Source organism: Sesamum indicum, linkage group LG10 (assembly GCF_000512975.1).
Source record: "Sesamum indicum cultivar Zhongzhi No. 13 linkage group LG10, S_indicum_v1.0, whole genome shotgun sequence".
Classification (NCBI taxonomy): Eukaryota; Viridiplantae; Streptophyta; class Magnoliopsida; order Lamiales; family Pedaliaceae; genus Sesamum; species Sesamum indicum.
The window spans coordinates 5,724,687-5,746,837 of NC_026154.1; the positions used below are offsets into that span (position 1 = coordinate 5,724,687).

Here is a 22,151-nt window from a genome sequence, read left to right on the forward strand (position 1 = left end):
TAGAAAAATAAATAAAATTTATAGTCTCAGTCCAAAAGTATTTTGGTCAGTTCATTACAAAATATAAAGCGGAGACTAACGGATTAGGCTGATTGTTAGACGACCGTAAAAATCAGGTAATTTTTCAAACAACGAGTGACATTCGTAATTATATCAAACTTCAAGAGATGTTGTTGTATTAATTTTTTTTTTGTTAATATTTTCCTAGTGAAAATAAGGGATTAGCATACACTTGGGACGATCTAACGTCTTCTTTTTGTTTTGTATATAACACCTATTATGAGCTAAATCTCTGCATAATACTAACATATTTCCAGCGGGCTTGGGCTTTATTTACTGCTATATTTCAAGAGATGGGCCCGAGTCAGATAATTTATATCAATTTAGGTCTCGTTTATTTTGAGTGAGAGAATTAAGTTGAAATAAATTAGCGATCGATAATAAAATGTGGGATGAGATTAAATTATCACATTATATACCCCCTTTCACTTGTGCTAATAAATTTTGGATAAAAAAATTTAAATTTCCGCTACTCCTTTTTTTTTTTTTTGGTAAATATAAGTTTCATTAATAAAACAAGATCGTAAGTACAACATTGCTCAATTGGTGGTTTCTCCCTCGACAGGCCAAGGGATACGCCATAATCTATATAAAGCACATGAACTAACAGAACGAGATAAATTAACACTGATAATCCTCTGTCTAATATCTTCCACAATGATAGTGGCTATGATGCTCGGTGATCGCTCCGCATGCTCAAAGCGTCTCAAATTTTGTTCCTTCTAAATATGGTAAATGCAAGCAGCAAAGATTCTGCTACGCCTTCCTTCCCATATCTAATCTAAAAACATTTAAGTAGATAAATTCATGTTTATTTATCTTTATAAAAATATTAACCACATCTTTTTGATAAAGTATGCTTTTTATTTAAATTTAAATAAGCATAATTGACTATCTTTATTAAAAAAATTACAGATTTTAAGAGATAAATTTTAAATTATTTAGTAACATTATTTAAATTTATTTTAAATCTACAACACTTGGTGTTATTATTTTAAATTAAAATTTAAATTATTTACCAATTACTTTCTTCTATACTATAAAATTTAAATTATTTATATATATTTTTTTACTTATTAATTTGTACAAAAATATCATACTAACTAGAAAAACTCAGTAAAATACAAAAGGAATTTTTACCCAAATATTTAAAACAAATCTCCATTTTAGGTAGAGTATAAATATAGATTATTAGCTTATCTAAAATCTTTATTTACCCTATTTCCTGATCTGCCCTCTTTTTCATACTGTAACTTGTTGAAATCACATCTGACCCACCAAATTCCAGGGTACAAATTAAGATCGGTTTCCAAATATAAATTTATATTTGATTTTGGTGAAATAAATAAAAGAAAAAAAATCAAGAAAAGAAACAATCTTTGCGTGTTAATGGCGTCTCAGGTCATACGCACGACCTCCTCTGATCTCTGTTCGTCAGAGGTATTTCAGTTTTCACATTTTTGTCCTTCAGGTAAATTTCTGTATACCGTCAGTGTCACCCCTCTTGGATGTACGCACACTGATCCCATGAAGTGGTTTGTGGTTGTGTGATAGCAGTTTTTGTTTCTGGTGATTTATTTGTATTTTGTGAACAAGAAAACTGGAGGGTTATCTTTTCTGCCAGTGATGTTAATGTTAGTGTATTTTGTGCTTTTCTTTTATTGGAAATTGGATCTGATGTTGGGAAGCAGTTGAGCCTGATGGGAAAGTCTCATTGTTTTGCTTTTGTTTATCGTATGATTGATTAGTGGATATTCATGTCTCATTCTACTGTGATTAGTATTAGTTTTGGACGAAATTGTACTTTTTTGCTTATTTGCAAGATTTTTCGGTTTTCATGTGATTTATGAGTTGGATGATGGATTAATTGATGATTATGAATGTTGATAGAGAGTGAGAGCTGAGGAGTTAAGTACATACGAATAGAAGGGACTGGTGTTTGTGTGATGTCTTTTGACGGAGTTGAGAAGCAATGGAAATGTGCAATGGGAGGTCCGGTGAATTTTCAGAAAGTAAGTTCCATTGTTCGCGATATTGGGGAGCCTTGTCTTCATCAATCACCAATAAAGGTTGTTATAGCTGTAAGAATCTCAGTACTCCTTTTCTTTTCCTGTCATATTTTATCTGTCTGTCTGATGTGGCTTTAAATTCTGTTCGATTATTCATATGTTTTAAGTACGTCATTTGCTTGTTTGTTTTGGAATGGGAGGACTGGTGTATTTTAATTATTCCTTACTTCATAAACATCTAGAATATATAGTCTTGATGACAATGTTGTATGTATAGATTCTACTGACTGCAATACTGGTTCAAACTTGTTGTTTTGCCAGTTCTTGTTGGTGGCTTATGAATGTTAGCTTCTAGGATAACATGAATCCATAGTTTTTTAACGAAAATGGTCTATATTTTCAATTTTGCAAGGAATATGTGAGTAATGGAGCAGGTAATTAGTAGTGCCTGGTTAAAGCTTGTCGTAATAAATGTGTGCCTCTTTGATATTAGATGTAAATCTATGGGCTCTGCTATTTTGTTGGATTCGCTCAGTGTTTGTGTGTGTGCATGCTTGCAGTGTCTATATGAACTCCAGGCCCAGGATAAATTATCTGGATCATGATTAGGAAACAAATGAATGCACAAGGCTGAAAGTTTATTGCCTTCACCTCATGTTCACATGAATAGTTGTATTTCTAGGAGTACAGAGAAGTTAGTAAAAATGAATCTTCCATTTTATCCACAGTCCAGCTAAATTAATATAACCTGACATCTCTTACAGTGTGGATATGAATCAGTAGCAATATGGCCACATATCTCTCGGTTCTAATTTCATTGGTTGTATAATCTGTGAAAAGATTTGCAATTGTTATGTGATTTGAAACATTTAATCTTCAGTGAACAAGTGAATAATAAAGATGAATTGATATAATTCATAGCTTTCACAAATTGGTGGATGAGGCTTAGGAGTTGGCAATGCATCTTTCTTCCTTTTTATTTATTGATTTTTTTTTTTTTTGGGGGGGGGTTTCCAATTACATGAACGTGAGTTTGGGCCCACTTTTATAGATGCCTTACAGAACTACAGTTTGCATCTAGCTGGACGAAAGCAATCATCTGGCTGATAGTGTATCTATTTTTTCCAGGGGGGGGGGACTAGCTTTAGTATAACTTTGGTCTTATGCTATAGATGCTTAAATTGGGATAATTTATGTGTGCTTATATGAGATTGAATGATGTTATGGATATTTCTTGACGTGTTTGGGTTTAAACTATACAACTATAGAAGCAAGAAGAAAAGATGAAGTAATTTTTGGATTACCAAGTGCAGATGATTTGATGTACTTAAATTTATTCTTCATATTAAGGCATTAAAAATGTTCTAGATTTTGATGTGTCTAATGATCAAGTTTTTTTATAGTAATGCAGTGGGGTTTTGTTGTTCTAAAAACTAAATTTTTAAAGAAGACAGACTAGTTCTCAAAAATTGTTTTCATTTATTCAAGGGGAGAAAAAGGAAGTGATTTGTATGCATAAGATAAAAAGATCAGAAGAAGAATCCAGATACATCCTTAATGATGTGAATACTGATCAATGTAGATTCTTGAAGTTTCTTTAACAGTGAAAACCGGAGACCTCTTTCACGACAGCAAAAGCTAACTGTTCATGGAACATTTCTTTTTTCTCTTAGATATTTTTTTCCATCTCATCTTTCGCGTTTAATTTTTTCTAAACGATGTTATCTAAATTATGTAGTTTGCAGCTGCTATAACACCTTTTAATATTAGCTGGAAAAATTGTTTCATTTATTTGATTGATACTTCTGTTGAAAGTTGATCCTTGCGGAAGTTACTGGGTCAATTTGGAAATGCTACAAGATGGGCTGATTGGTAATTCAAATGATAGAAAATGCTGTTGAATTAGAATCCAGAACTGTAATCATGTTTTGAGTCTTTTGACTTTGGCACGGAAATGAAATAGTTAAAGTTTAGTTTTTCACTGTGCAAGTATGAGTGAAATTTATTTTGAAGATTGTTATGATACTTATGTAGGGCTTGTTCCTTTTTGGCTTTTCAAATCATACAGGTAAGCAAAATGCTTAAGCCAGATAAGTGGCAGGCGACCTTTGACAATGATGGAAAGATTTTTGGTTTCCAGAAAGCGCTGAAATTGATAATTCTGGGTGTAAGTGCTTTTATAGGAGGTCGCAATCTTTTATTCTGATTGTCTTATTTCATGCTACAGAGTTAAGACTTGGCTAAATGCAAACTTAGGGTACCAATGATAATGACTTTGTGGCATTATTTTAATAAATTCTTTATCTCTTTATGGTCCTATCCTATATAATATCTTAGAGGTTAATGCATATTGTTTCCCGTATTTTTTGTGTGTATCTCAGGATACAGGGTTTTTTTTCCCATAAAGTGGTGGTTAAAATGTGATGCAGCCTGTGTCCAACATCAATGTTATTATAATGTTGAGGCTATTTTTGTTATATTAATTTGATAGACCTGAGACTAGAAATTGATTTTACCCCTTTTCTTGGCAGCCCTATATTGATTTTAAGTAGAGGAAATTAGGTAGGACGAAATTGTACATGTGAATGAATAGTTGGAAAATTGTAGAAGATTTATCATGCTTCTTATGTTTATTTCCACGTATCTTTGCTATTATATTGACGAGCTAATAATATGAATTACTAGATAGGGTTGGCAGTTGGCACCAAACATAAAAGCCTCAGACCCTACCTGACTAATTGGTTTCAGCTCACTAGTTATTCAGATATGGAGGAGTTTTCTGGTTGGTTTTGTGGATTTTTCATGTGAACTGTCAAAAACCTCTCCATTTTAAACTCTGTGTTAAATCCTCTTAGAACCCAAAAGTTTATCATAACTATTGATGGAAAGGCAAATGGTCTTACATTAAAGTCCCTAATTTCCAAATAAGGAAATTTGTTATTACCTGATGCTCCAGCTTATGTAGTTTTATTCCAGTCCTCAAGATTCTTTCAAACCTCAAACTCTAAATAGAGAGGTGCTTTCGTCACTGCCTAAAGGTGCTAGCTATGACTCTTATTTGCTCTCTTTTATTGGTAAGAGTGGCCCAGGCCTCTTTTATTGGTAAGAGTGGCCCAGGCGAAGTACTTGGATGATTGCTGAAGTGTCCAAGATTTCATATCGAACACTTAACAAACAACACAAGTTGCTTTCTGGGAGTTTCCTGGGCTTGTTTGATACGTCCTGTGAATATTAAACTTTTGGAGCCTGAGAACAAGTCTGACCTTAGTATTGACCCTGAAGCCTAAGCTATCTGAATTTTTGACATAACAAATATGTATTTCCTCTTAAGCTGATCTCAAACGTATGTTTGACCAGCAGAATTTATTTATAACTCGAGAAACAATTCCTATGCCCATTATTGTTTTTTCATCTCAATTTATTCAACTATCAGTATTATTGCGGATGGGAGTTTGGGTAAGCGCTAAGTTTTGGTTTTTGCTTTTAGATATCTATTATGTAGTTGATTTTTCTTTTTATTTAGTTGATAGCTGGTTTGGAGGTTGCTAAAATTAAAGGTTCCGAGTTCTTGACAACCTCTGTGTTTGACTATATTGGCCTGTGCTTGTTAATATCTACAGAAAAGATGGGATAAAGTTTGTCTCCGAGCCATTGTTCAAACTGTAACCTTACATTCAGTGCTAAAATCACCAATTTGACATACAGGGCGTGGATCCATCTATAAGACCTGAAGTCTGGGAATTTCTTTTGGGGTGTTACTCTTTGAGCAGTACTGCTGAATATCGCAGGCAACTAAGGACAGCAAGGAGGTAATGGCCTTACTAGTTACTGCTTTAGTTGGATCCCTTCTTATTGACTGTTTCGGTCTCTGCTTGCTCATAATCTTTAGAGAATCTTTATCTTAACTTCCCAGTTCTTCCGTATACAAAGTTTGTATCATAATGATATGGTTTAGTTAATGATTTTGTGAGGTTAGATGATCCATCTATTTGCCTATCTAATGCAGGCAGAATTTAAATGTCTGAGATGGAAATCATTTTCTTGCCTATTTATTTGCAATCATAAGTTTCTTGCTTTAATTTCTAGTCTAATTGAAAGCTCGCTCAGTAGATTTGTTTTCTTCGTGATGTTGATGGGGTAAAAAGTAGCAGTTGATATGTGTTAGTGGTGTGCGCAGTAGCTGCATCTGGAAAATAAAATTTATTATTCTTTGGTACTTTGACTTTTTGGTCCATGTTGTGGAAATATTCCTTTTTTTCTTCCTTTTTGAGAAAGTTCATTTCCTTTCTCTATCCCTTTTAGGTTTAGGAGATAAATTTTGCTATTGAATGAAATTAAATATCCACTTACTTCACTGACACTTGCTGTTACGTAGAAAAATAGATGTTGATAGCTATTATATCACTTACGACTTTAGTGGATTTCAAATGAACATTTTGGCTGGCAAGTGTTTAAAATTTTTCATGGTATTACATGGTTCTGCATTATTATGGATTCAAATTTTAGGCAAATCTTTGTTAATTCTTTAGGCCATTCTAAATGTGAATTCTTTCTAATTGGAGTAATATGAATTTCTCTCTGGTGCTATGTCTGTGTATTGTTTCAAAAGAATGCATCTATAGAATCTATGGCAAAAACTAGTGGATTTGAAATACTTTTAAGCTCCATCTATTGTCCATGCCCAATGCCTTAAAATTCAATTGCAATCTTAGTGTCTACATTCTTTGGTTACTCAGTTTGAATACATTTTAATATGTGAGAGGGATGGTTTTAAGCTACATGAGAAGTGTCCAATATATGTGCTTCAGTAACTAGCCAATAACCCATCAGGAAAGACGAAGATTTTAGCTGATGAAAATATGAGGTCGAGGTCATTAGTGAAGTGGTCAGATGCTGTTGTAACACTTTACACATTCAATTGGTTTTAATGAGTTTGAACCTGAAGATATGTGACTGTAGACCTCTAAGGGTCTGTTTCAGTCAGCAGGGGGTTCTTTGATTTCATTTTTCTGTTATCTTTTTTTCTTTTTTTTTTTTTTTTTCAAATTTTCATGTAAGTTGTTTTGAACCCATAAATATTTGGATCTGACATTTTTCAAGGAAAAGTTTTTGTTTTCATTCATCAATCCATTTTCACTCCTACATATAGAAGGTCCCCATCACACTGTATGTTGTGTTCTCGCTCATCGAGAACTGGGCCGGAAGAAAATACTCAAAGAGTAGGTGTAAGGTATATTGTCTACTGGATTTGCTTTCATGGTAATTTTCAACCCCACAACAAATAAAGTCATATTGGTCCATATTAACAGTGCCTTTTGCTGCTACATGATTCGTATGGGTTATATGTACCATAGTCTGGTATTTTGTACTTAGCAAAGTGTCACTGTTTTCCCTCAAGCTGCAAATATTAAGCCAAAATGTTTTCACATTTTTGTGGGGTTCAAAACAACAAAGCACATTTTAATTTTTCAACTAATGCATCATGCAGATGAAAATGTTTAGACCAATGGATTCACTGCATGACGCGTCAGGTTAAAAAAGGTGAAATGTGTTTCTTATTTTGAAGCCAATGCAGTTTGTGAAAATGCCTTTGGTCTTACTGTTTCCAACTCAAGGGAAAAGTAACAAACTTAATTAAAGTACAAAATGTTGGGCTATGGCGAGGAATCCACTTCGACTATGTAGTCTGACTGCAATGTGGTGTTTGGAGGCTGTTCTTCTGTCAAACTTGGTGGGATCAGTACTCAGCAGTTCGAGCTATGTAATATGTACCTGGAAACGAATAAATCTGATATGGTTGCAGCATGGGTCTATATTCTGATTGTATGGGCCGTCATTTGAGCCCCAATTAGACACGTTCTGCATTTTCTATATGTTTGGGAGGATTAGGCGCTTCTGGTGTAACTACTGCCCCACCGTCTCCGACATGGACAGTGAAATTGAATTCTCTCTCTGGTTTGGGGTGCAGCTTCAACTCCGTTTTCTGTATTGTGTTGTCCTTTATAGCGTACAGAGGAAATACAAGCTTTCTTGTAGCATGCATGAGTTCAGAAACCACTTTCGCTTAAAGTTCACCAAGATCTTTCCTGCCTAGTAGTTCTCACTGGTAGGCCATAGGGAAACTCGGTGAAATTGCTGGTGGTTCCTTTTTTGGCCTTTGTCCGTACCGTAGGTGACCTCTTTTCTTATCCAATCCACATTCCACTTTCTGTATAGTAGAGACGACTCTGTGTCTCGGACTTTTCAGCCTTTGGTGGAACTATTATGTGATAGAATAGTACCTATCAGAGGCATAACAGTGTGACAAGTCCTGTGCGCTAAAAGTATGGCGGTTTACTGTTGGTCAGGAAATTGACATTGCAACCCTTTACTATACACCTCCGTTTATATGAGAACACAACAGCATCTCTCTTCGAACCTAACAATTGGGCAATGGTGGTGCTATCCATTTTTATGGTTGGCTGTATTTATTCGTCGTTGGCGTCAGCTTTTAAGGTGGTGTAATGGCAAGAAATAGTGAAGCTGCAAAATGCACGGATTTTGCATCTGCCAGAGAGGCCACTGATTGGGATGATGGGGTTTAAGGTAGAGATAAGACGGTTTGCTAATTGAGAGCACAACATAGCACATGTTTGTTATTTTTTTCCATTTTTGTCAATTTTGATTTTTTTCATTTTGCCATTGCCTTATTAAGGTATTTTTTTTGGTTATCTGATTTACCTGGAATTTTTTACATTTCTGCTTATGTTCGCTGCCTTTTCTTTACTGTTCCAGTATTTGAAGTTAATGAAACTAACAATAGAATTTAGCTGCAAATTATTTTCCAATCCTGTATGCTACTAGGTGCTGCAAATTGATTAACTGCAAACCTTTACAGGGAACGTTATAGAGATCTTGTGAAGCAATGTCAGATGATGCACCCAAGCATTGGGACTGGTTCCCTGGCCTATGTTGTAGGGTCTAAAGTCATGGACATGAGGATGAGTTCCAAAGAGGATGGGAGAAAGGATGCTGAAGTCCAAAGTGGACGGATTTCGGAAGCCAGTACTAACAAAATGGATAACAACTGTGTTCGAGATAGCAAATGTACAGATAAACATTATGCATCTCAAAGGGAAAGTTCTAGTGATTTTGGTGATCTTGTAAGTGTAAGAGGAAGCACTGTGGATGGAGCATATGATTCCTCTGGTCTTGGGCCTTTTCCTGATCCATGCAACTGCAGTTCCGCAACTGATCATGACACACATGAGCCAAGTTATGAAGTTGAACATTATTTGGATTTCCCTCCTTTACCTGTTACAAATTTGTTTGAAGAGAATAATGAAGATAAGAAAGTACTTAGGTCACATGAGGACAAATGCTCAACACAACGTAAAATGAGATATGAAGATGGGCATATGCACAGTTTTCGTATTAACAACAATGCAGATCTTGTTGTGGAATCAAATAGTTTCCCATCTAATGATGTCTCTCAATGTGCTAACTCCAAAAGTGAAATACTCCGTCCTGGTGTTCATGAGTCTCTTTCTCGGTCAAATAATTTCGATTATGAAGCAGAAATACACAATAGGATTATAATATCAGATGCACCAGAAACACCAACCAAATATGCAACCACGTCACAGGGAGGAGCTTCTAGTGAAGACAGAGTTTCTGAATGGCTTTGGACGCTGCACCGAATAGGTAAACAAGTCCATTTGTTCTGCCCCTTGTCTTCTTAGCTAAACCAAGGTCCAACAACCTAAAAATGCCTTTATTACCATTTACTTGGGGGTAAAATAGGTCCTTTTTTCAGTTGTTGATGTAGTAAGAACAGATAGTCATCTGGAGTTTTATCAGGACGCCAAAAATTTGGCTCGGATGTCAGATATTCTTGCTGTCTATGCATGGGTTGATCCTGCAACAGGATATTGCCAAGGTTGTGCCTTTCTTTTATTAATCTTACTGATTTATTGTAATACCAATCCTGGTAATGAACATTGGCCTTGACTTCATATTCTTGCTGATCTGCAGGCATGAGTGATTTATTATCCCCCTTTGTTGTTCTTTTTGAGGATAATGCTGATGCATTTTGGTGCTTTGAGATGCTTTTAAGGAGAATGGTAAGTATGTAACAAATTGTTGTTTAATTGACCTCTTTTCTGCTTTATGCTTTTGGTTTGTTTACTAAAATGCAATGTGCATAATTTTTTAGCGGGAAAACTTTAGGATGGAAGGGCCGACTGGTGTCATGAAGCAGTTGCAAGCGCTATGGCATATATTAGAACTTACAGACAGGGAGATATTTTCTCACTTGTCCCGTATAGGTGCTGAAAGCCTTCACTTTGCTTTCCGTATGCTGCTGGTGCTCTTCCGTCGGGAGCTATCTTTCAATGAAGCTCTTTGTATGTGGGAGGTTTGTTCTTAAAATTGTACACCTTCATCCCTCCTCGTTAGTCTATATACCCCGATAACATGCCAATAGCTTCAGTTTAGCATCTGGCATTTCAGAAAAGCCACTGCTCTTAGACTACAGTGTTGGGCTCTAAGGCGAACATATGGCTATGTTTATGACTTCGCCCAATCATGAAAATGTTGCTACGCTTTGATTAATAAAGATTGATTCATAGCATGGTTGATATATCCAAGGGTGTTACTTGAGGATGTTCTGTTAAAAAAAAAAATGAAAAGATAATGACTCCTGAAGAAGCATTGGAGTTTCTGATTTGATTTTCATTGTCATAGTACCTTGTGGTTGCTACCAATGGTATATGTTCTCCATTGGTGGATGAAGATTAGCAGGGTTGCATGAGTTATAATTCGATGTTTTCAATATGGTTATTTTACAATGTGACGCTGAAAATCAAGATGTTTTCTTTGATGTTTTGCAGTCACCCAAACATGTTTCTGTCGATGGTGTCCTTTTCCTTTTTATAAGCCAATTGATGTTCTTATTTTCCGTTCGCGATTCCAATTACTGTCCTGTCCTGTCTGTGATGAGAGATGCATTTCAAGTTTGAACCATATGATCTTTTGTGAGATTGATAGAAAACATGTACATTAAAACTCCCATTTACATAGGTGAACCTGTTACCTAAAATTAACATATTGAATAAGGATGACTTGTGATAGTGACCTACAAGCCAGATGATTGGAAAGGCAGAAGTTGTTGGCCCAAAGGAATGATGAAAGAATGGTGTAAGAAATATGTGTGTTTAATAAAGATTTGGAAATCTGTGATCCAATGGGTATGTGGTAAAGCGGTGGTCGAGGGGTAAAAAGAAGAGGCAAAAGATTACTGTAAAGTGTTTTACAAGCTTATGTGGTTTTATAATGTCTTAATTAGGTTGTAATTATACTCTTAGAGCGAGGTTTGCTGTCATTGGCAATTGTGAGCAGGAATTTATCAGACTAAAATGCATTATACAAGGTTTAAATCTAACATGGTCTATTTTTATAAAATAAAAATTAAAATACAAAAAATAAACTGAGCATTTTCTTTTGAAATCACAAAAAATTAACTGAACATACAATGATAAATAGAATTTCATTTGGTATCTAACCGTAGAATTGACAATGAAATTTTGTAATTGTGTGATTTCAATTTTCGCTTAAGTCATTTCTTTCAATCGTACATCTCATAACATCTTCAATTGCTTAGTCCATGTAAAAAATGGCAGCCTGGTCGGGATAATTTTCCAGATGAAAATAGTAGCTTTCTCTATACTGGAGGATGTGGTTTTTAATAGTTTTTATTAAGTTGTATAGTTTTGATGGAAGTCAATAAACTCTATGGTTCAGAAATTCAGGTGGTGTTGCCACTGTTGAGGAGGACATGTATAGCAGTGCAATAGCTTCCTACATGTCTTTCACATATAATTCATTATCTATAGTGGATCATCACATGATTCTAGCTGCAGATTAAGGTTGTCAATCATGTCTACCTTAACAGTTCTGTTTTTGCCTGTTAAACTACGATTTATATGATGCATTAATAGTCATGTATTGAGGCATAAGTGTTGGCTATTATTGTGACATTATTTCTTATATTTCTCAGTTTATCTTTGACTTCTGTAGGCCATTTGTCGGATGAAATTTGGTTAGGCTTTTTCCTTTTTCCCCTTGTGTTTTCAGAAGTTCAGATAAAGATTCCCCTGGAAAAAGTACTCAGATACAACTGTAAAGTACATTTGTATATATTATATGTTTTCTTCTTCCAACAGGAAAAATGCATGTCTAACCAGCCTTGCTTAAGAATGAGGATGGAATATGAAATCTTGAATAAATTGCATTATCATGTTCTCCAGCCATTTTTTCTGTTCATTACGATTTGATCACCAATAATTTCCCACTTTCATCACTCCATTGCTTGTTTCTTAATGCATCTAATTGCTGATAACCAACTTTTTGCATATTCATTTACGGTTTACCCTTTCTCTTACTGGCATAACATTGTTGTTCCCTCTTGTCTTATATATAATTCTCACCCTCACTTATATTAAAAATGCTGTCACCTTGTTTCTTGTAAGCCAGAGTGGGTGCTAGCACAACCAAGTTACCATGTCTGTATTTAACTCCCATCTTCTCTGCTAATAATTAATAGCTCATCTGCTAGGTCTGATCCCTCTTTCTTCATAGTTGCATGTATTGACTTTCTCCATCTCTTTTTCATCCGTGGCCATAGAAAATCAAATTTGCTTGCTTTCTTCTCCTTAATTGAGATAGATGTTGATTATCTATTAATGAAAAATAATGCTTGAACAGTGAAACAGTTCTACTAGCAAGTATGTCCGGCAACCGTGGTGGTTTTACCCACTGAATTAAACTTTTTCCATAGCCTTATTTGGGGATAATTTCACTTTTCATATTCAAAGTATACATCTTTTTCAGTTTCTGTACCCAGGTTTCCAAGTCTAATGACTTGGTACCCGAAGTTTATGATTTTCATGCGTGTGAGTATCCTCCACATCCGTTGAGTTGATCTTTAGAAAAAATGGTCAACTCAAGTTTGGATAATTAGGTTGGAGCTTGTCAATATGAGGGTATGTTTGGCTGCCATTTCATTAGCCACACAAAATAGAGGTGAAAGAGTGGAATTGAGGAAACTTTTGCAAAAAAAGAGAGGGATGAGGAGAAATCAGTTTTCATCTTGTTCAAATTCAAGTATGGGTTCATCTAATGAGAATATTTACATGGTATCGAGCTACCATTGAAGTCTTCTTGTACCAAAATAAATCCAAAAAGAAGGTTTTGGGCATGTGCTAATTAAAGGGTAAATTTGTGCTTTGTTATTTTATTTTGTTTGTGTTATTATTTACCATTAATTTTTGCTTTTAACTTTTTTGTTCATAACAAACATTGAACACACAAGAATACAAATGCATATAGCAACACATTTGTTTTTCTTCCTCAAATTATGAACTTCATTTTCAAGCACTTTTTCTATACTTTTTGCATTTCTTCAATTCAACTTCAAAGGTTTTGTTTTTTGCTTTGAACACATTTATTTCGTGTTCAAGATGGTTGGTTTTTCTCAATAAACCAGGAATAATTTGCTTCAATCTTGTGCACATTTCCGAATCAAACCATTTAAATACTCCACAATATTCCTTCTGTGTGAACAAAAAATTAAAAGCAAAAAGTTAGTGTTAAATAATAACACAAACAAAATAATAAGAACAAAGCACCAATTTATCCCGTAATTGAAACATGCCAAAACCTTCTTCCCGGGTTTATTTTTGTTCAAGAAGTTTTCAATGGTAGCTTTGTTCTACACTCACAATATATTTTTTTGTGAATCCATACTCGAATTTGAGTAAGATGGAAACTGATTTCTCCCTATTCCTCTCGCTTTTTGAAAAATTTCTTCAATTCCTCTCTTTCAACTCTATTTTGTGTGGTGAATGAAATAACAGCCAAACATGCCCTTATATAGACAAGCTCCCGCCTAATTTTGCCTCAAAAATTGGGTTGACGGTTTGTTTTAACGGTTAAAGAAAGGTACTTCAGCGGATGAAAATCATAAATTTTGGGTACCAAGCCTAGGGTAGTAAAACTGAAAACGAGGTATACTTTGGGTATTGTTAGGGAAAAGACAACAATCATCTAACGTGGTCTTTGGCTCTTGTGGTAGAGTTATTGAGGTTTTAGTGGGTCCTGAAGATACATGGTTGCTTCCGACATTGATTGTGTTGTATTGCATGCTGAACGGATAATTTGGTTTTGATAAAAAGAAGTTCAAAGCAATATAGTTCATGGCTTCATCATGTTAAGGCATATATATGCTATTTGTGGAATTCTATTTACATCTCTTGATACTTCCTCTATGCATATGTCAATAGTTATGAATAATGATCTTCTAAAATGAGAATGCTCATTATTTGTTGACCTTTTCATGCAGATGATTTGGGCTGCTGATTTTGATGTATCATTGACCTCGCTTCTGGATGATAATTGCCCAGAAATTTTGGCTATACAGTTACCCAGGGAAGCAGAAACTGAATCGGGAGAAGAAAGCATTTATGGTAATACTATTGGTTGCAAGAGTGGCTTTCCATCGAAACATGGAACTGTAGGACGCCCCATCTCTGACAACTCAGTAATCAGATCCAGACCAACTAGACCATTTTGTGGCTTGACAAAAACTTTCTGGTCAAGGAATGACCGCTTTCAGATTCGTACCTTTATATCAGCAAGAAGAAATCATGACGATGAATTGCCTGTTTTTTGTGTAGCAGCAATCCTCATTATGAACCGTCAGAAAATTATCAAAGAAACACGTTCCATTGATGACCTAATAAAGGCATGTGATATTTTTTGTTATCTGTGCAATACTCTCTTATGCTGGTTCATGATTATGTAGTTAAACAGAGCTAATTCATCTTCCAGGGCCTATTATTGATATAACTCTATCTTTTTGTGTAACATATAGTTGGTCAGGGTTTTTTTCCCCGCAATGAGCTTCATCTAATTTTAGCCGTATTTGTTGAATGAAATTTTGTGGTTGGCAACACTCCCAGGATTCATTCTTTGCATTTATTCGAAGGAACTTATGACTTCCACACTTCTTTTGAAGTACTATTCTGTCATTTAAATCAGGTATTAATTAAGGATCTTACATTAGGAGTTCAATAAGTTAAAGCCAGTCAACATTCTAGGTTGACTTAATAATGTTTTATTCTGCTGCAGTTTTTCTATCCATGTCTTGTGCATTTGTGAGTATATACTAGTCTCCTGCTTATTTGTTGTTAAGTTTTCCATTAATTTGACATATGAAAAGTAAGTCATTCCTCTTACCAGTTTAATGCTACAGCTCCTTTCTGATCTGAAACTTGATTAGATGTTGAGATAGTATTAATAGGTTGAACATTTGTAGTCTATGAAATAACTCTTTTCTCTTGTCCTTTTTCTCTAACTCTATCTCTCTTGATGTCTTATTGTGAACCATTCTGCAGATATTCAATGATAATATGTTAAAGATCAGAGTCAAGAGATGTGTACGTACAGCCATTAAACTGCGAAAGAAGTACTTTAACAAGGCAGGTTTAGTAATTGTTCGTGTTGTTTTTCTGTCTTACATCATTGCCTGGGTAGGTATATGAATAAGTTCTGATGGTTTCTTATATCTTTTCTTTCTAGAACCTCGTTATCCAACATTATGTTTATTGATATTCTTGTTCATATTTCTTTGCATATGTTACTAGCATTTCAACTATAAAATTGAAGCATTAAGATGACATTTTAAATTTGGATGTTTTACCTGCTAAATTTAGCTACACATTGTTGTTTCACAAAATGAACTTCAATTTAAATTTGAGGCATGCCATATATTGTTGTTTAGCATAATGAAATTCCATATATTATGGTGTTGTCGTTTAACATAATGAAATTCCATATATGTTAATAGCTCAACTTTGTATTCCTTTCTTCCATGCATAGCTAGCAAGCTAAATATTTACATCCTACTTGTAACAGCTAATCAAGAATAGGAGTTCAGTAGCTCGGAATGGCAGTTAAATTCCAATATGAGAAATGCATTTCCATTGCACTCTGAAAGGCTGCTGATGATTTGAGGAAGAATTTTTGAGCGAAAGCTTTTGATCATAGACTTATATTTTGGAGGAACTCATAACTAAGTGCACAAGCCATCTAAAAGGTCATGCCCGTTTTGTGCCCAGAAGAAGCACACAAACTCTTTAACCAGGTATTGGTATCATTTCTCTTCTTCAAAATGAAATATTATCTCCAATATTCGGTGGTTATATTTTTATATTGGAAGCCACTAATTATGGCAGTTAGTCCTGCTGCTTCAAAACCATGTTATAGATTATCGCTCTCGTGAACTTGTTCTCGGTTGAATGTTGTCGAAGAGTGTTGATAAGCAATGTTATTAGGTCATTTTTGGAGGTTTTTGAGTTCTAATTCATTGACATTTAAGTTTTAGTTCCGATTAACCTCTGGGTATGAATTGATTGTCAGCCTTTGTATGACCTAGCTTTTCTGTTTTATTGACTGTATGCTATACTTTTTTGTGTTTAAATGGGGAAACTTTTTATTAAGATCTAGACAACAACTTGTACAAAAATTTTCAGCTGTTAAATTCAAATGTATAAGATCCAGCAGTATGGCAGGACAGCTGTGCTACCCCATGTCGAGTTTTATTATTTCATAGCATTTTCACAAAGTGCTGGTTGGCATGATCAGTATAAGAAACAACTTGTATCAAGTATGAACAATAGAATACATGGTGAATTTTGTTTGTATTGAAAGCTACAAAAGCAAAACTTTGATTAATAACTACTATTTGAGTTAGATATAGGAAAGACATATACAAGCTTCTTTAATTAACTTTAACTTTCCAATATAAGCATCTATGAGTTGTCAGTTCGAAGAATGCTAACTTAAACTATTATAGGTGTAGAATAATGGGGCGTGTATCAGTTAAAACCTAGAGTAAGTAAAAACCTTGTTAGGTTAACATTGCTAGGTGCTTTTCCAAGTTCATGCAGCTCCATAATTTGGTAACAAATAACTAATGCCTCTTTCTTATTATATGTAAAGATTAAATATCATACAATCATGGTCTCAAATTTCTTGGACGTAGGTACTTAAATGTGCTCGGGAGTGAAGAACTATATCACTGGTGTCCTTGATTAAAGTCACTGTCTACAGATGTCCATTTTACACGAACTGTTTTCTCATTTTCTTTCACTATTTTGGAATGGGAATCACCTCAGAGGAGTGGGAAACAAGGCGTAAAACCTAGGCAAATTTGGTTGTCGACTTTCAGAAGTGTATTAGAAATGTTTCAAAGACTGTAAGCCCATTTTGCTATTAAGACATTGGGGCTAATTAGAATAGTTTCAGATTTTTATGCATTACATGCAGTAATATTGTCTTGAAGTTCTTCAATAGGCCTTGGTTTTCGTTATACTTTATTTCCACATGAATGCATATTTCTTCTTGGGGTGTCAACAGAGTTCTTCATTTCCTGAAATAGCATTTTTCACCTCATTCTCATCAACAATTTCATACCAATTCAAACATTACCTTGTCTCTCGCGGGAGTGCCCCACTGGTATACATATCTGCATAAAGAGTTCACGTAAATTCAGGAAAATAAATGTCCTAATTTTCTAATTTCTTCAGCTAGTTGTTTGTATGGAATAACGCTGCCTTATAAATTCGTGGCTTTAATCAGTCAACTATGGTGAGAAAATAACAGATCATCTTACTTTGTTGCTTATGCTAAATACCATCACGCTGGGAGTCTGGGACTACTGAGCTTTGTTCTAAAAGACGAGTTTGCTACTAAATATGATGCTATATAACAGAATTATTGTGGCTGCTTTCTGTACAGGTTCTTTTCTTTCTAATGCTTGCTTAGGACTACAGTTTATGTGACAGTTTCTCCTTTCACCTCAGGACTATGAAGTGGACCGTTTCCTTTGCTTGGTCTGTTCAGAATGCCGATGCAGGTTAGGATAGTAGGCACTTTCAAGATTCGTTATATACTCGAAGAGTTCTATCATCAATTTTGGTACTGTCAAAACTATCTCATTGATATGAGAAAGCATACAAACTATTACAAACCAATGCAAATTTTACATAATCCTTTTCTCTTATAAGAAATCAATATATAAAATGCTTTTCTCTCTTATTTAATCAGTTGAATTTCCTTCTGCATTATATGATAACTCCTTCCCACTTCACCCATAGATCCGTCCTACTTGATCTTGGGATTATTCTTGTTTGTGAAACGGCAGTTCCTGCGAATCTCCCCTTGCTTTCCTGTCAAAACTTTGAGGCCTCCCATCCTGCTCATCGATAGGGCAAATCCCTGCCGGAACTCCTCAAATTTGCCCGCATACTCAAGCACTTTTGGGCTTGTGTTCTTGTTGAACAGTAGCTGCTGATCAACTCTAAGAACTGAATCTTTCGATAGTACGTTAGAGTAGTAGGCGTTGCTGAACGTGTAATTAGGACCGTACTTGTCAGTCAGAAAGACCGTCGGATCCTCCTGGCCCTTCTTCAGTGATGAAGGGCATTGTCGTCTGAGTTTGTCCAACGTGGATTTGCTCATTGTTGGATCTGGTTTACCGGTTTTGTTGAAGTTGTAGAGACGATTGCGTATGTATGAGCAGTGTGCTTTTCCTATTGTATGTGATCCTGAAAGTGGAACAGCAGATGAAGGTAACTTAGATTTTCTTTCGGAAAGCAGGTAAAGGAATTGGTAAGTAGAGATTAAGCAGTCACCTAGGAGTGTGACATAATCCTGTGCATCTAAACCCTTGGACCTGAAATATGCCAAGCCTCCTTCCGAAGAGATTGAGGGTGATGGTAGATCCACCCATGCTGCATTTGACCCTAGACCGTCCCTTCTACCCAGGTACACTGGATATGATGGTGCACCTGGTGCCCCTGCCTGTATGTTGATATCATGCAACACAGTTTACTAGCCTGGTGTATGGTGAGTAGAGTATGAAAAGGTCAAATATTTATAACGAGTTCGATGGTGTTTGGCTAAGCTTATTTAATATAAAGTTTATGAGATCTAATATTTTATTCATTAATGAATTTTTGAAGCATTTGAATAATTTAGATTATGAAACTTATAAGATATTATTAATGATAATTTTGTAATTAATATTACCAAAATTTGATGGAGTTTAGTTAAAATTTTGAAAATAAATTAGGGACTTGTTACTATTCTTTTAACCTCATATATTTAAATTTTTATAAACTTCTTTTCTAGAAGATATACAAGACATTGTTCAACGCTTTACAAGTTTTTCGAAACAACTTACCCAAACATCCTTCGTCTATGATTCAGTTGCCCGAACATTTAAAATTGCGTATTAGAATAAAATTAGGTTGTTAATGACTAGGCGCTTTTTTGATTTATTAATTATACGCCGAATACAAGAACTGTCTGAGTTTGGTCGAACGAAATCAAGGTAGAATCCCCCACGTACTGTATTTTTACGCACAAGTGAGTAGAAAAGGAAGAGAGGATACCAGATGAAGGGCGTCCCGAACAGCAAGGTTAAGAATATCAGCACAGGAAACCACCGGTCCTTTGCATCGGTCATCGACTACCGTCTTAATCTTGTCGATAAGTCTAAATCCATCGACGCTTAGATCTTGTATCGCTTTTTTCTCCGTGTGAGGCCCGTCTAGCAGGATCGACGCATCACATCCCTAGTTTCATTTTTCACATAAAATCACCAAAGTTTGTGCACAAGAAAGAGGAAGAAGCAAAACACCTTGTAGTAAAATGTCCTCTTCTATGACATTTGGATGGGAGATTTGAATTTATGAGAAAAAATTGGAGCAAGAATTTTAAATGATCCCTTATTAAAATAAATTTCAAATTTATCAATATTATTCAAAACCAGAGTTCCTTTAAAATCTTTCATATTCAAAATTATCCGTATAAATAAAACAATTTCAAAGTAGAGAGTTCTAAATACGTAATTCTATATCTACCAATCCCGATGCACTTTTAATAAACTTAATTAGAAAAACAATTATAAACCGTTCGTGGAATTATTTCTATTTCGACTACATGTTTTCAAATATATATATATATATATATATATAAGCATACATAAGATATTGTTAAAATTTTCTTTTATTTTTCCTCAAAATATTCCTTTTTATATATTAAAAAATAATGAAAACATTAATTATTAAATTACATATGATAAAACCAAATTAATTATTGTGAAAATATATGCTACGTTTGATATGCCTTTAATATATTTCCACTCCCAAATACATATGAAAACTTTCCAAACCACTCACCAAAATTAAAATAATAATAAATAATTAAATAATACAATTTTATAGGATTAGATCTAAGATGATGATGCAGATTAGCTTTTAATTTAATATATTCAGATCTTCAGAAGTATCTCTTCCCAGATCGACACGTGTCCTTTCTGGGATTACCATATTTTCAAATATTGAAAATTGTGCAAACATTGAACTTTGTGTTATATTTATTGCTAGAAAAATCAACTATGATAAGATCTCAACCCAAGCAAAGGCTGATTTTTGTAATTAAAATAAATATTTTTAATTTATTATCGAGGAAAAAATGTTTGATTTATAGTTTTTAATTATGGATTATTTAATTAAATTGAGCTGATTTTTAAGTAAAAAATTATAAACAATTACTTAGCGACAATGCAGTTCATTGATAAAATCATAAATATTCCCAAAATATTTTGATATAAATTTTTTTATTTTTTATTTTTATTTTCAAGCACCATTATTTTTTATTATTATTTAACTTCAATTTATTTAAACTAAAAAACAGAAACTATTGCAAACGCCCCGTAAATATGAATTATATTTATAACATGTTTGAACAATTCCAAGACGAAGTTTTTGTTAAAAAAAAAAAAAAAATCTTACATTTCGTATAATTATTTTCCAAAGACTATACAATTAAATAATCAGATACTATATATACTATCTTGGGATAAGTATTGAATTTTAAAAAATGTAATTAATTTTTTGAGAAATAGGAATTATATCTGTATAGAATATGTGTACAAGCATTTCTTATACACTCTATACGTGTGTTTGATTTTTTGTTAAATTATTTACGTGAAATTAAAATATTTCTTAAGATTTTACAATGCAAAAATAAAATAACTCATATAATATTTACGATACAAATATAAATATAAGAAAAGAAAATAGAAAAAAATTACCAATATAATAACTGTTGATCATATATAATCTCAAAAAAATAAATAAAATAATAGATGGAAAAGAAACATACATATATATAATTTATATATAACCCACTCGCATTAATTACCAAAAAATAAATTATTCATCACACTTTCACAACTTAAAAAAATAATAATAACTTAGATTATATACCACAGTAAAATAACATCTATTCGAAAACATTAGTTTTGATCATAATCAACCGATATTTATCATGGTTTTAGCTATAATTAGCCGCAATATTTATTATAATTTTTAGTTATAATTAGTATTTTAACTTTTCTTATAGAAACAACGACTAATAATAATCGTTGCACAGTTGCAATTAATCAGCATTCGCTACAACTTTTTTTATCTTTTGCCACATTAATTAGTCGTAACAAAGATTCATATTTCATTTAGTGCCAATATATATATATATATATATATATATATATCATGCCCATGCAAGATTTAAGTGACCAAAACCTCTCAAGGAGTTTGAAAATAATATTGTATACGAGACATATACAATATACATAGTGTATGAAATACGAGATAAAATACGGAAAGAATACGTACGTTAATCATGCAATCTGCGTAGAGGATCTTGAGCAGCTTGGGTGCGATGCTCTTGTCCTTATCCCACCATAACTTGACTTGATGTTGCACAAAGGCTTCCACATTAGCACAAGTGTTCAGCTTCTTGTAGAATTGGCGCTTCAACGGCCGGGACTCCGGCGGCAGCGTCACCGCCGCCTGCATCCGCCCCACGTACAGGCTCAGCCCTACAGCCACTACTAGGGTTATTGCCATCACATTCCACCCTTCTCTTTGATCCATTCTTTTCTACTTCCAAATATTCTCTCTAAGTTTGTGT

At 34.1% G+C, this 22,151-nt stretch overlaps 2 protein-coding genes across 5 annotated transcripts; one reads left to right on the forward strand and one right to left on the reverse strand.

Annotated features, from left to right (window-relative positions):
• LOC105172001 (small G protein signaling modulator 1) lies at nt 1,331–18,159 on the forward strand. Of its 4 annotated transcripts, none has more exons than XM_011093314.2 (12): nt 1,331–1,500; nt 1,951–2,141; nt 4,138–4,236; nt 5,775–5,878; nt 8,947–9,752; nt 9,865–9,987; nt 10,083–10,171; nt 10,264–10,464; nt 14,449–14,850; nt 15,503–15,586; nt 16,023–16,251; nt 17,972–18,159. In XM_011093314.2, the coding sequence occupies exons 2-11, from the start codon at nt 2,007–2,009 to the stop codon at nt 16,062–16,064; spliced, it is 2,085 nt and encodes a 694-aa protein (XP_011091616.1). In that variant the 5' UTR covers nt 1,331–1,500; nt 1,951–2,006; the 3' UTR covers nt 16,065–16,251; nt 17,972–18,159. The 4 variants fall into 4 exon arrangements, with proteins under 4 accessions (XP_011091616.1, XP_011091613.1, XP_011091618.1 ...); XM_011093311.2 differs by having other exon boundaries at nt 1,332–1,531; XM_011093316.2 differs by having other exon boundaries at nt 1,332–1,531; nt 1,951–2,129.
• Nucleotides 18,248–22,151, reverse strand: LOC105172108 (probable peroxidase 26). Its single transcript, XM_011093446.2, has 4 exons — nt 21,854–22,151; nt 19,565–19,747; nt 18,803–18,971; nt 18,248–18,715 (listed from the first exon to the last, which is right to left on the reverse strand). The coding sequence occupies exons 1-4, from the start codon at nt 22,112–22,114 to the stop codon at nt 18,273–18,275; spliced, it is 1,056 nt and encodes a 351-aa protein (XP_011091748.1). The 5' UTR covers nt 22,115–22,151; the 3' UTR covers nt 18,248–18,272.